The sequence below is a fragment of the Indicator indicator genome, chromosome 27, assembly GCF_027791375.1.
Source record: "Indicator indicator isolate 239-I01 chromosome 27, UM_Iind_1.1, whole genome shotgun sequence".
Classification (NCBI taxonomy): Eukaryota; Metazoa; Chordata; class Aves; order Piciformes; family Indicatoridae; genus Indicator; species Indicator indicator.
Genome location: NC_072036.1, coordinates 10,234,089 through 10,248,079, shown reverse-complemented (window position 1 = coordinate 10,248,079; position 13,991 = coordinate 10,234,089). Strand labels below are relative to the sequence as shown.

The 13,991-nt window shown below is 40.7% G+C and overlaps 2 protein-coding genes across 2 annotated transcripts in view; one reads left to right on the top strand and one right to left on the bottom strand.

The window, feature by feature from the left end:
- The window catches only part of AK9 (adenylate kinase 9), a 40,469-nt gene extending 38,581 nt beyond the window's left edge, over nt 1–1,888 (bottom strand). Inside the window, 4 exon segments of the mRNA XM_054393029.1 lie at nt 197–293; nt 377–429; nt 939–1,002; nt 1,772–1,888. Coding sequence (XP_054249004.1) covers nt 197–293; nt 377–429; nt 939–1,002; nt 1,772–1,888 — 331 coding nt within the window.
- A 1,755-nt stretch (nt 1,889–3,643) lies between these two features.
- The window catches only part of FIG4 (FIG4 phosphoinositide 5-phosphatase), a 38,071-nt gene continuing 27,723 nt past the window's right edge, over nt 3,644–13,991 (top strand). The window contains exons 1-3 of the mRNA XM_054393113.1: nt 3,644–3,730; nt 10,619–10,717; nt 11,718–11,841. Of these exons, the coding sequence (XP_054249088.1) occupies nt 3,659–3,730; nt 10,619–10,717; nt 11,718–11,841 (295 nt within the window). The 5' untranslated portion in view covers nt 3,644–3,658. The remainder of the gene's footprint in view (nt 3,731–10,618; nt 10,718–11,717; nt 11,842–13,991) is intronic.

Here is a 13,991-nt window from a genome sequence, read left to right as displayed (position 1 = left end):
TATGACACTTTCTGATCTCTCATAGTGGTAAATTAATCCCTAAATGCACTCATAGTTTATGAATATTCTATAACCTGAGAAATACAAGAAAATGTGCTACCACTAATATAAAATAAATTGTATTTGTGCAGTAATGGATGCAAAGTGTGTCCAAATCGTAGCTAGCTCATTTTATTAAGACTCTAAATATACTTACCAAAATGAGCAACTTCTGGTGACTCAATCCTTTTCAGAATCATTTCTGTAACCAGTTCTTCAGAAACACTTTGACCTTTAAAAAGCAATTCTTGGCACTAAGGTAAAATGAAAAAACAGTTTTATATAACCTGTATTTGTCAAGAGTGTGACAAAACTTTCTAGGAGATTAGATCTTTACCTTGAGCCCATATTCTGTTTCTTCACGAATATTCATTTGAATTACTTCTGAAGCTGAGGAAGCAGATCAGAGAGAAATTATTAATAAACAATATTTTATATACAGACATGTACATGCAGATACATACACCCAGAGGAGTATGTATGTGTGCTATAAGCAGCCAGACCATTTTTCAATGAACAGCCCTTATATTTAGAGCCATTATTACATTTTGTCCACCCAGAATTTGATGCCTTCTGTGTCTTGGTAGATGTTTAACCAGAGAGCTACTACAGACAAATGCACAACAGCAGCCTTGTAGGATTATTTTAACTACTGATTTACAGAAAATAAGTATTACTGTTGTGTAATCCAGAGGTATTTGAGCTCAAGCACTTCCCAAATTTTAAAATCAAGCTTTAGAAGAAGCCATCTGCTTTAAAAAAAGCTCTTACAAACCTGGTCTTTATACAATCTATCTAAAATTAAATATTAAATTTGAATTACAAGCAACAGCAAGGATATTCAAAACTAAGAAGTCTGATGCAGCCAATAAAATATTTCAAATATAGTGTATGTTTACCTTCTATAAAAATGAATTTCCACATTTGTGCCAGTTTTCTAGCTAATGTTTGCTTTCCAGAGCCCTTGAAGTGAAAAGAAAAATGGAAAAGAAAAAGCAGAAGGAAAACATTTTAAACATATTACACAACAAAGAATATATTTTCACACAATAAACCCAGTTAAAAGCTACCATCAGCAGTAGGGTTATGTACTAGGCAAACAGAAACACTCTTTTTAATGCCTTCCTCTATTTCATACTGCCTAGCATTATTATATAATTACTGCCCTTTGCAGTTAATTATATCTAAAGGAATTATACTGACTTTGTTTCCAAGTAACTCTATCTAAAACTCAGCTATGATTTGTCCACAAATACCTAAGAGAAACTTTCTAGAACTAAAATTTAATCTATTCAGTCTCAAAGCAAATTCTGAGGCAAACCTGTTCAGAAGCTTCTGAGTGTGATATGCAATGCTGGTATTCTTTGCCTAAAACTATGACTAAAAATTGCCCTCGTTAGTCCACAAATCTGGTTTTGAGGCTGACAAAATATTTTATCACTTAAAGGAATCATGAGGAACCAATATAACCAAGAATAATGAGGCCTCTAAGAGTACAGCTACCTGAATGGAATTATGCCCTTTTTTCTAGAGCATACTTAAAGACCTTTTTTTGATAGTCTGTTTGCCCTAGATAAATTTTGCAACTGAAAGGTAGTAAAAAAGCATAAATAAATCATAATGTACTCTCGTAACACTGTTCTCTTCTCACTTTGACACATTGCAATGTTTTGAATGGAAAGGTCAGATTGTTAGCAGAATATCTGAAGAAAAAATCTGTCAGATATCTTACTGGCTTTCCAAGTATAAGTAAACAAGTAGGCTTGGATAACAGAAAGGATTTCTCAGCTTCATCTTCATCAAAGATGCCTGCAAAGGGCTGAGCTTGTTTTTCCTCTTGTGAAGCCATGTTATCCAATACTGGGAGCTAAAAAAAAAGAATCTGTTACAAAATACAATAGCTTACACATGTGTGAAATGACACATACTTAGAGGTGGAACGGAATAATTATGTGATACCAGGTGAATTGCTCTGTAATGAAAGCTGTTGTAAGAACACAAAGCACTGAGAGAACATACACAATGCACCCGTTACTGGGTGATGAACTGCTTCTGAAAAATAAGAGTATCAGAACCACCCTTAATACCCACCCACGGCTATATGGTTGTTGGAAAATGAATTCTTCCTGATCTTCAAGTGCCTGAGCAGCATGTAATTTTCTCATTGCCTTTTCCTTCCTATTCCAACTACCACACACTTGTAACTTCTCTCAGGTCCTTGCAGTGGACCACGGCCCTCCTAAGACCTTCACTTGTCAGCTTCAGACGCAGTAGAGCGCCATCATGGTCAGTGCAACCACTCACTGTGTGCACAGTCAGGTACAGGAATAAGGCTTTGCAATATCTAATCACGGTTCATGATAGATTCTGTAATCCTCTCATATATTCCAGGCCTTCCAGGACTCCAAGAGATTGCACATCCAGTGCTATGCAGCAATGTTGAAACTGAAAGTTTCTAATTAAGGTGAGCTGGAGCAAAATTTAGTTGGACCTTTCAAACAAGTAAGAGTCCAAAAACATGAGGAGCCTGATGAAGCATGTTTGAAGAAGGCAAACTAACCCCCCCCCGCCTTTCTTTAGAAGGCTACATAGGTCTCAAATGATTCCTGCCCACCTCAGTAATGTTTAAATGAAAAACTTCTGGGTTGAAAGTCTGAAAAAGCTTGTTTTGAAACATCAAACTGAAACATTCTGATGCTTTCAGAACGAGGGTCAGTCTTTTAATACTAAAAACCCCACCTCACACCAACCAACCCTCAATCTCTCTCATTGGAACTCACTGGCTGCACTTCACCTGGGATTTCCATCGGATTCACTCCTTCCCAAGCCTTTAAAGAGCTATCTCCTGATTACAAACCCCACCTCAACCAAGCCAAAGGAATAATACAGCCCATTCACCCTGACTAAAATCTGCCGGGGCTTAGTTCCAGCCCCTTCCAGCAGTCCCCCACAGAGGGTGCCGGTGGCTCTGAGGGACAGACAGGAGCGTGGCGTGGGGGACACTTACGCTAAGCGAAGCTTGGGGAGTAAGGGGACTAGCGAGGACACCAAGGCCGCTGCTCGCACCCCGCCGCCACCCGCTTGTGTACTCCAGTAGCCCGGGCAACCAAGGAGCACCACCCCGCTTCCCTTCGCCCGCCTCCTCGGGAGGAGGATGCAGGAGGGGACCCCCCCACACCCTTCAGAGGGATGCGCCGTGGGGGTTCCTGCAGGCAGCAGGGCGGAGTGGGCAGGGGACGGGGCTTCGGAACCGATCCTGGGGCGGATCGCGTAACGAGCAGGGGCGGGAGGAGCAGCAACGACCCCGCTGACCCGCGCTGCCCGGCCGGCAGCAGCGCTATAGGAGAACCGCGGTCCGCCACCTTTCAGGCGCTGCCCAGACGCTCCTTCGCGCTTGCGCGGCACCGAGCCCCCACTTCCGGCTTCCCGCGCCTCGGCCCTGTGCTGGCGGGACCGATCCCCGGTCCCCAGCCCTGCCCTGCCCTGCCCTGCCCTGCCCTGTCCCCAGCCTGCGGCAGGAAGTCGGCTTTTCCCTCGGCTACTGACGGGTAGCCCCCTGCCCATCTTGTCCCCCTCGTGCGTTGGGGCCGTGACAAGGCTCGGGCCCCTCGCGGCCGTCATGCCTGCGGCGGCTGTCGCCGCGCCCATGATCAGCTCAGTACAGAAGCTGGTGCTGTACGAGACCAGGGCTGTAAGTAGCGTCCGCACCGCCGCCGGGGAGAGGGGAGGAGCCCCCGAACCCCTTCTGACGGCCCCTGCGCTGGGGGCTGCAGCGCCGTGCCTGGGCCAGAGCTGTCAGGCTGGCCCGGCCCTGCTCGGTGGTGCTGCCTGCAGCTTGTCAAAAGTTCTTATTTTGTTGTGGTTTTTTGGGGTTTTGTTTTGTCGGGGTTGTTTTTTCTCACACGTCCGAAACATGCGAATAACTTAAAATTCCTGTTAGCATACAGCACTTCGAAACTGAGATGCTGGAGCGTGTGCAGAGAAAGGCAATGAAGCTGGGGAAGGGTCTGGAGAACAGGTCTGGTGAGGAGCAGCCCAGGGAGCTGGGGTGGTTTAGTCTGGAGAAAAGGAGGCTTGAAGGGAGACCTCATTGCTCTACAGCTGTCTGAAAGAAGGTTGGAATGAAGAGGGTGCTGGTCTCATCTCCCTAGTAGTAAGTGATAGGACACGTGGAAATGGCCTTGGGTTGTCCCAGGGGAGGTTTAGGTTGGATGTTAGGAAAAATTCCTTTATTGAAAGGGTTGTCAGGTGGTGACCCAGGCTGCCGAGGGCAATGGTTGAGTTGCCATCTCTGGAGATATGTAAAAGATGTGTAGATTTGGTGCTTAGGGACATGATTTAGGCACTTCAGACTTGATCAGGTCACAGACAATTTTAAAGGGGAACTTGCTGCTGATTCAGTGTCACATTGGGCAGCTGGCAAACTTCTCGCTTCTCCCCGAGGTACCCCTCATGCATAAAATGTGACAATCATGCAGTCTCCAACTGTGACAGTCTGGAAGCATCACACAGACATAAAATTGAATAGCTTTCTCCAGGTTCAGGTTACTCTTCTGATTTCCCTAAGGCCATATGCATGCTAAATACAACATAAGCCTGTAGGATCCAGAGTTATATCAGGTGCAAGGTAGCACAAAACTATTCTGAGATTCTTTGCATGAAACCTTGAGAGTGCAAGGAAGGGATGACTTGTCATCAGTGGAAGAAATGGTGGCATTCACACTGATCATACTGCTGAGTCCTGTAAAACCTCTCTGTTAAAGCAGGAAGAGATTTCAAGGATGAGAAAGTGGAAATGGTTTAGGGTAGATGATTTTTTGGTTGTTATCTTTTAAGAGTACAGCAGCATCATTTGAGTCAAACAGGAGAGGCTCTGTTAGTAATATTGGAGTCAAACAAGAAAGTCTCCTAGAGGTGAGGAGAAGTGAATTCACAGTGTCAATTGAAGGAATAGGGAGCAAAATTCTGTATTTTCTGGTAATGTTTATATTTGTGGTAGTTTCTAAGACCTACCTTCTACACTGATGCTTTGGGTCAATAAATACCATGGAGATGTGCATTGTGTCTCCTGTTTGTCCAGGGAAGTTGAATGTTTGTTTAGAAGTAGTCAGAAAAATGAACCGAAACAACTGTACTCAGATCAATGTCAATTATCCTTTATTTTTTGCATCTCTTTACTGCTGAACTGCACACCAGAGGGCAGTAAAGATATTTGAGGAGCAATAAGAAGAAGAAGAAGAAACAAAAGATGTTTTCCTTTCTTCTTCAGAGAAGATGGAACTTTTCTTTATCCTCCAAAATGAAGCCCACCTGAAAGCTGTGGGTTAGTTCTTTGGAAATTATCATTCCCCTGAAGTGGTGTGACATTGAACAAGTCAATTTGTGCCACCTCTCTAAAGGCATATCACTTGCCTATCTTTCAGGTTATTACGAGGCTTAATTAATACTATTTTATTCTAATCAGGTTCTTCTACATTCTCCATCTCCACAGTATCCAAATGACTTGCACAAGCTTATTAAGCAGTGTGACTAGCATAATTACCTGTAGATTTTTCTGCCCTATTCCCCAGGGAAAACTATGTAGTAGTTTGTTTTGGGATTAGTTATGTTTGTTTGTTTGTTTTTGTCATTGTTGAATTCATTTGTTTGTGGGTTATTTTGTTGGGATTTTTTTTACAAATAATTTGAACATTTTTATATTAACAAAATCCAAGATTCGCTGAAGTTAGGCTGTGGTCAAATGGGAGAAACTTTAATGGAGAAGATGGTTGCACAGAAAAAGCTAAAGAAGCTTTGCAGGATTGTGAAGTGCACTGATTTCTCTAGGTGATTTTCTGATGCATTTGAAAAATGTTGAAAGCAGTAAACAATCTACTAGGCAGTCATTAGCTGGTAGCAGAGGAGGAAGGTAGCACCACACTGCATATGGAAGGTGTGCCTTCAGGTGTCTGCCTAAACTGGTTTGGTGACATATGTTTTATTTCTCTTGTCCTGGCTGTCATCAAGTAGTCACTAGATCAACAGGATGCTCTGCTTTTCTGGATGGAATGATGATGAAAGGCTGGTGGGTAACGATCACAATTTTATATCTTTAAATGTATCAGAAGGATGAAGAAAAATAGACATTTTATATAGCTGTTTTTTATTTTCAAAGCAATGCTTGTTATGAACCTAAAACTAAATGAGTGTTTTCCCTTGTTTAAAGTAAGACTTTATGAGTATAAATGTACTGCATGAGGGGTGAACATAAAAGGAGAAACGAGGGTGAGGTTCTGAAAAAGGGAAGAATCAGTGTTAGGGTAGAAATAAAATTAAATGTATTCAACATGCAAATTTGAAGACATAGGCATACTAAAAGTGGAATGACTGTAAATATTTTCAGGTAGCTAGGTCAAAGGTAGGGCTGTGACAGGAACATGACAAATGGAATATTTAATCCATTCTGAAGTCCTGTACATAATTTTCTGTAGGAAACTAATTGAAAATTGAGGTAAATCACATAAAATGAAGTCTAGACTTACAAAGTTGCTATCATTAAGATGGTTGTTTTGCACATACTCATCTGAAAAGTAAATGGCCTTATGCATTTCAACCAAATCCTTTATGGGGGTGCAATGCCACAAAGAAAACTTCTGGTTTTGCTAATGGAAAGAGGGAGGTTAGTAGAGAAGTTAGTGTGGAGTGAATAGAGAATCATCTCATAAAGCTGATTTTTTTTTTTTCAAGTAATGGTTTTATGACCAATATACTTCATCACTTTCAGTAATTTGCTTAACCCTGAATGTGGGTCAGCTCTGATTAGAGTTTTGAAATATTGCAAATAATTAGGATAATGAGAGCAGAAGATAGCAAGAAATGATGATGACCTTGAAGAGTGGGTAAAGTAAATAATTCAAAATAGAATGATATGCTATGAAGGTTTGTGCACCTGAGGATAGATTACACACCAGGAGAAGTTCATTCAGTGTTTTTCAGAACCAGTAGAGGAGAAGGATGAGGATCTGGGGATGTTTTATCTGAAGAAGGGGTGAGAAGTTGAGCTACTGCTGAAATACAATTCTGAAAAAGGCAGATGTGGTCTTTTGTGGCATGGTCATTGATGAGAAATAGTAATGTAGCTCCATAATAAGACCTTGTATGGTATGTTGTGTACATTTTCTGTGCATATTAACTTAAGAATTCAACCAGGAACAGGTCCAGTGAGGTAACTGAGATGCTAGAGATGTTTTGGAGGAGCAAAGAGATAGAAAGATTTCTTTAATCTGTTGAGGTGAGTGCTGAAAAGGCATCCAGTTACTTCTGTTTCTGAAAGATTTCCAGCAGAACAGATTATAAAGAGGGGAGAAGTATTTGGCTAAAGGAAAATGTATAGATTGATGATTAGTAGATTTAGCTGAAAATTAGAAGGGAGAATCTTGAGGATCCTCTCAGTGGAGCAACGAGAGGCAAAGTCCTGTTTGGATTAAAAGACTTTGGTTGTGCTGGGACAAATGGGAATGTCAGAATGCTGTGGCTGTAGGATGCAGAGTGGGTGGTTACTCATACATGCCCTGAAAGTGGTGCTTGGCAGGGTATGTCCTTGAAATTTCTCATCTTGAAAGAGCTTCATTTGAAGGGTTTCAGCAGATTCCAGGAAGCAGCCAAGCATGCCAGCTGAACTTTTGCTGTTTTTCAGGTACCTCTCTTTGCCCTTTATCATCTCTTCTATTCATGTCATTTTACCAGCTTCTGTGAGAGATGAAAAGCAGCTGTAGGTTCGATAGAAAGAAAGAACATAGTAGAGTTTTTTTTTCTGTATCTCATATCCGGGTGTAATTATTTTTCTTCCGTTCAATGTAGCAGAGAAAAAAGGCTGAACCTGTACCTTTTTTAAGCTCTGTTTGACGTCTTGTTTATTCTTTGAAGGTCTCTGATCCACAGTCAAGTTCTGTACATGTTAGAAGTACCAGAAGATTTTGAGGAAGAGGCTTTTTCTTGCATAACTTTATGCCCATTGTGAAGGTTTGATGGCAGGTGACAGCTACCATTGCGCTGCCCGGTGAAGCCTAAATTAAAGCAGAGAGATGATGGTGTGCTGATCCAAAGTCAATGTTCACATGAAGGTTTCTCATCTGGCAACCCAGCATGTTTCTTTAGTCTGACAAAAAGTGTGACTGGCACAGAAATACTTTCCTGTGTTGGAGGCACGTGTCTACGTGCTGCGGGGCTACCGAGCAGCTTCTGTAAGGGAGGGACCTGGGCACATCGTTCAGACTCCTTTCAGAAGAGGCTATTTTTATTGGTTTGGCTGAATCAAAACATTAATAAAAGAGGGTGTGAAGCTTTTCAATTAGATTGCTTTGTTTAAAACTCTGTCCCAGGTGGAAGTGAGTAATGATTCTTCCTACTGTGTGGTTGCTTAGTGATAATTGTGCAAGTCCAGATCTCATAGCTGCTTGGTGCACTGCTATGGTTGGCAAAGTGCACTTGATACCAAGTTTCAGCAAAGGCCAAGGGCATACTAAATCTGGAAACTGTGTTTCATCTAAGCTGATGGTTGAAGCACTTTAGAAGAGTAGTATGAAGAATTCTGCACTGTTTCTCCTTGTATACTATTCTACTGAGAAATACTTTGTTGGTCAAGGCTGTCCATTTATCTCCATGCATTGGCTTTGCTGTGGAGTAGAATTGTTGGAGGCATTTGAAAAATTCTTCCATTTATTCAGTTCAATTTAGTAACAAATGGAATAAAAGAATAAGGATAGAAATTCTCAGAAAGGTTTCTGTATCTTACTTATTGCTTCTCATTTATTTTACTGTAATGATTTCTAATAATCAAAATAGATGTAAACAGTACAAATGCATTTTAGATTTGATTAATTTTACAGTGATATTGCAGCCTCAGAAATTAATTTCCTTGATGTTACATGCTCAGTGTTGTGTTGATTTGGTATTTATCTTTGTTGTTTCCTAGTATTCATGTGATGGCAAATTTAATTGTGGTACGTGTCAGCGATGTGATTTTATTTGTGTTCCACATCATCCAGTAGGACATTTATTTATTCAGTAGATGGATAAATTACACAGCAGAAGCAGCTAATCCTGAAATGTCTTTTGTTGTTGTTGTTGTTTGATTTTTGCATTGTTAGTTTCGATAGCATCTCCTGCAGAGGGTACTCTGAGAGGGGCAGACTGGGGAGCCTGGGTTGTGAACAGCATCACATCACTGCTAAAAAACTGGGAAAGAGATTCCTGTGCCAAACTGCTGCCTCAGAGGCTTCAGGAGTGCTCCATGGCATGGCTTTGAAGGGCCTTCTTGTACCATTATTTAGGAGTAGATAGCAAAATGTGCCATGAGTAAGCACGGGAATGTCAGTGTGCAAGGTGGAGCCAGGAGTTGGTGGTGTTTCCTTTTCTAGCTTAAAAAGTCAATTTTTTTTTTAAGAGCTTACCGAACTCAATGCTTATCTAATTTCAAAGAAGCTGAAGAGGTCTTTAAGTTCTTCTTTCACCTTAAACATTCTGAGAGTAAAGATGTTTATTAACATCTACTTGGTATAAATCATGAAATTCTGAGGTTTGTGTGAACGGTGTTATTGCTTTTCCTCTCCCACGTCTTAAATCCATGTGACTTTTAAATTTAAGAGCTGGCTGCATAGATCCACATGAATTTGCCATGCTTTCCTACTAGGCTGGGCATTATTAATGAGTTACACCTTGCTGTGTGGTAGCACCACACTGATTAAATGAGTTAGTAAAATGAAAGCTGCTTAGAGAAAGTCAGTCTTTCAGCCTGTGTGCTTACTGCTGGCTCCTCTAATTTATAGTTTGATGCCCTTTCATAGAATGGCTTAGGTTGGAAGGGACCTCAGAGATTATCTACTCCAACCTCACTGCCATGGGCAGGGACACCTCTCCACTAGACTTGGCTGCTCAAGGCCTTATCCAACCTGGCCTTGAACACCTCCAGGGAGGAGGCAGCCACAACCTCCCTGGGCAGCCTATTCCACCCTTGTACCGAAGAACTTCTTCCCAGGATCCAGTCTAACCCTGCTCTCCCTCAGCTTCAAACCATTCCCCCTTGTTCTAGCTCTAGACACCATTAAGAGAAATCCCTCTCCAGCCTTCCTGTAGGAAGACTATTTGGCAGAAATAGCAACAGACTACAGTATAGCAACAGTAGTTTTGGATCGTGGAAGGTTCCAAACTCGTGTGTATAAGCTTCTGCTGCATTTTACAAAGCAAATGGGAAGACAGTAATGGGTGGAGCAGGATGTAGTTGGACAGTGCCTACTCTAAGTTATGTTTTTTCCTCTCTCTAAACAGATTTTTGCTTTTCTTCAATTCTTAATTTGTTTCCCTCCTTGTAGAGTGGAGAGAATGAGGTCTTTGAAATTGTAAGGGTTGATTGCATACAAATGTATTTACCTAAAGTACTGATGCCTAGAATGGTTTATTACCATATTTGCTGTTGGTTGGAAAGGATCCAGTCTAGGAATTGTGTAAATGGCATTGTTGATGTCTTGTGTTGCAGTGGACTTTGGTTGCTTTTTCTTGTATGGAATTCAGACTTTTTTTTTTTTTTTTTCCATTACTGTAGAGATATTTTCTGGTTGGAAGCAATCCTGCAGAAACCAAATACCGTGTTTTGAAAATAGACCGCACTGAACCAAAGGATTTGGTTATAATTGATGACAAGGTGGGTGTCTCTCTACTGATGGTGGGAGGCTTTTATTCAGTTATTCCAAATCATACTGTCTATACTGAACTGGATTTCAATACTACACATGTAATCTGTTTCCAACAACAGTATGTCACAGAGTCATGGAATTACAAAGCAGTTGAGGTTGGAGGGGATCTCTGGAGATGGTCCTACTCTGCTGCTCTGAGCAACATCACCTCGATTAGGCTGCTCAGTGAGACCATCCCCAGTGGCCTTTTGAAGGTAGAAGGAGACTTCACAACTGGGTAGCTTGTTCCAGTGTTCAACCATCCTCACAGTAAAAAAGTTTTTTCCTGTCTTCAAGTGGAATTTCCTGTACTTCAGTTGGTTCTCAGTGCCTCTTTTCCTTTGAGTGGATACAACTGTAAGGAGCCTGCCTCAGACTTATTTACTCCTTTCCACCAAGTATTTATACACATTGATAAGATCCCTTCTGAGCTTTTTCTTCAGCAAGCTGATCAATATCAACTCTCAACCTCTCCTATGTCAGTAGTAGAATGAAAATAACTAGTGATAGTATGGGAGTAGCCACAAGATCTCCAAGCAGCAAGTTTTTCCATTTATTCCATATGTGCTTACATATATGGAATTGTGTTCAGCTATGCTGTTCTGAGTGCAAAATACATTTTTTGTACTATCTATCCAGCATTGTAGTATTTCTGATACGTCTGAAGCAAAATAAACAACAGCAACAGGAGTTCTAATGTACACAATAGACTAAAACTTTATTCCTTTCCAGGAACTTTATATAGTTTAAAATCTTAACACTTGAGATGTAGAAATGTTTGAATTGACATGAGATCATGACTAGTTCTTTTACAGTGAATTTTGTGCATGAAAACATGTTGTACTTGCTGGTAGCAGTGAAAAAGGAGACACAGGACGTGGAGCAGAAGTTTGCTTTATTGTATATTAAGTGCTATTCTCTGACACTTAACTACCAAAGCAGTAACTTGAGTGACTTTTTATTTCAAAGCATGTGTATACCCAGCAAGAGGTGAGGGAGCTTCTTGGCCGTTTAGACCTGGGAAACAGAACAAAGATTGGGCAGAAAGGCTCCTCTGGGTTATCTCGAGCTGTCTCTGCTTTTGGTGTAGTAGGTAAGTGTTTGGGTTGGTTTGGCAAATCCTTTTATTTCTTACTGTCATGCTGTGTATCTCTCCCTGGTGTTATTTTTGACAGCTGGTGAGGATTGAGAAATTTCATTCTCAATAGCAAATAAGTTCCTATGTATTTTGTGAAAAGAGGGGACCAGGATGGAGGTGAGAGGTGTGCTGGAGCTAGTTTTGGTTTTTTGTTTTTTTTTTTTTTTGCCACTAAGAGAGAGGTCTAGGAAGTAGCCAAATTCTAAATGCTTGGTTGAAGATCTAACCAAACTCAGCTGATTGTAGGATGCAAATCACATGGAACTTAGCCTCCTGAATTCCAGAGCATACAGGATGTGTTTCAAGAGAGAATATCCTTTATTAAATGTTATTTCTTCATCACATGCTATTCAGAAAGATGACTTAATTTCCTTTTTGATTAACATTTTGCAGTGATGAAATATTTCTTTTTCATGTTTGAACAAGGAGTTGCTGTCTTAGTCAGTTCTGACTTTTAAAATGCTGATCAGCTGTCAATAATCCTAGAGAACTGTTTCAAGGATTTAATAGCTTCCAGCTTCATCTGAAAGTCTCTACTTTCCTGCCTATTGTCAGATACTGAGGTCAATATATTGATGGGTCATGTCTCCAAAGTGGTAGTGTGTGCTCTAACAGCCCCCAGTATGTGCTTTATTTGCATCAGTATACACAGGGGCGTCTAAATCCAAAGATTTTGATCCCAGAGAGGGCAGAGAATGCAATTACTTTAAAAGATGCTCCTGAATTTTGTCTAACAACCAAAATACAAAAAAAATTACTAGTATTCTAATGTAAAGTGGCAGATTAAGAAAACATTCTTCTATATTCTTTTTGCCCAATTTGGAACCTTTCAATGGATCACATTTCTCAGAAATCCCTCAAATGAAGTTGATGATCCTTATTAATTTGAGAGTATTATTAACCTAAAGAACAGTCTTGCAGCATTGGCTATTTTTTTGCACAAGCCATCAGTGCTCACTCTGTAAATATGTGTTAATATATTGGGTTGGAAAGTGGTTGTATTCAGTTAAAATTTTTGCTTCCCAGTTTTATGTTTGTTTATATGTGCTCTTCATAACAGGATACCTTCTGTTCCATAGCTGGACAGATTCATTGGTTATTAAAAATGATTTCTAAATTATTTTTTTAAGAAGTAACCTGCTTAGTGATCTTCAGATTGTCCTTGCTCTTTTAAAGGATATGTTGTAGGTGTCTTCCATCTTGATCCTACCCAAATCATACCTGTAGAAATACGTAACTTGAGGGACTGCAGCTGGTCCTTCATTTCTGCCTCCTGGCTCAGCTCAGGAGGGCAGGACCTATCTTTTCTAGATTTTTGGCTATCTTTTGTAGGGCTTTGTTCTGTTCTCTGGTTATTTCATTAATGTTCAGAAGTAGAAATAATTTTTAGATGGAGAGGACCAGGCAGGAGGAAAGGTTGGGTTACTTAATCAGCCTTTGGTGTATGATATTGGGTGAAATTCAAAGGATAAAGACTATTCACGTAAGTGAATTCAGTACCTGGAGGATGCAGGAAGAACTTTGACTGCCTTTTAACAACTGCAATTCAATAGTCTGGCTGCCTCAAATGGAAGGCTTTATTTCTTATTGTCAGCAGGGTCTCTTGTCCTTGTGCAGGTGAGAGCATTTTTCCAAGGGGGGCTAATAAGGCAGAAGAGAAGATTGCAGTTCACTCAATCACATTGCAGCCTCCAGCAGTGACAGGGAGGGAAACGTGTGCTTTGCTCATCCTTCTTCTTTAATTTATGATGCAAAGCTGAAAGAACTGAATATACAAGTGAAAAAGTGAATTGTGAGGGTTCCACACATGCTCCCCCACCTTCCCCTTAATATATTTGTTGACACTGTGGCAGGGATTTTCAGGCTCTTTACTATTATATTAAAGTAGCTACCTCCAAGAGCTAATTAATGTGATTTATTAGTTATTAAAAGTTAGTGCTGCTGTATCACTGCCTGTACTGTATTAGAAACAAATTTGATTTTGAGGTGGTTATGTATTTCTGTTTATCTTTTTATAGGCAGTAATCCAGACACTGCCTATTCTGCTTCCTTAGCCCTCTGGACTTCAGCAGGGCCAAGTGTTGGTATCTGACAGAGGAAATAGA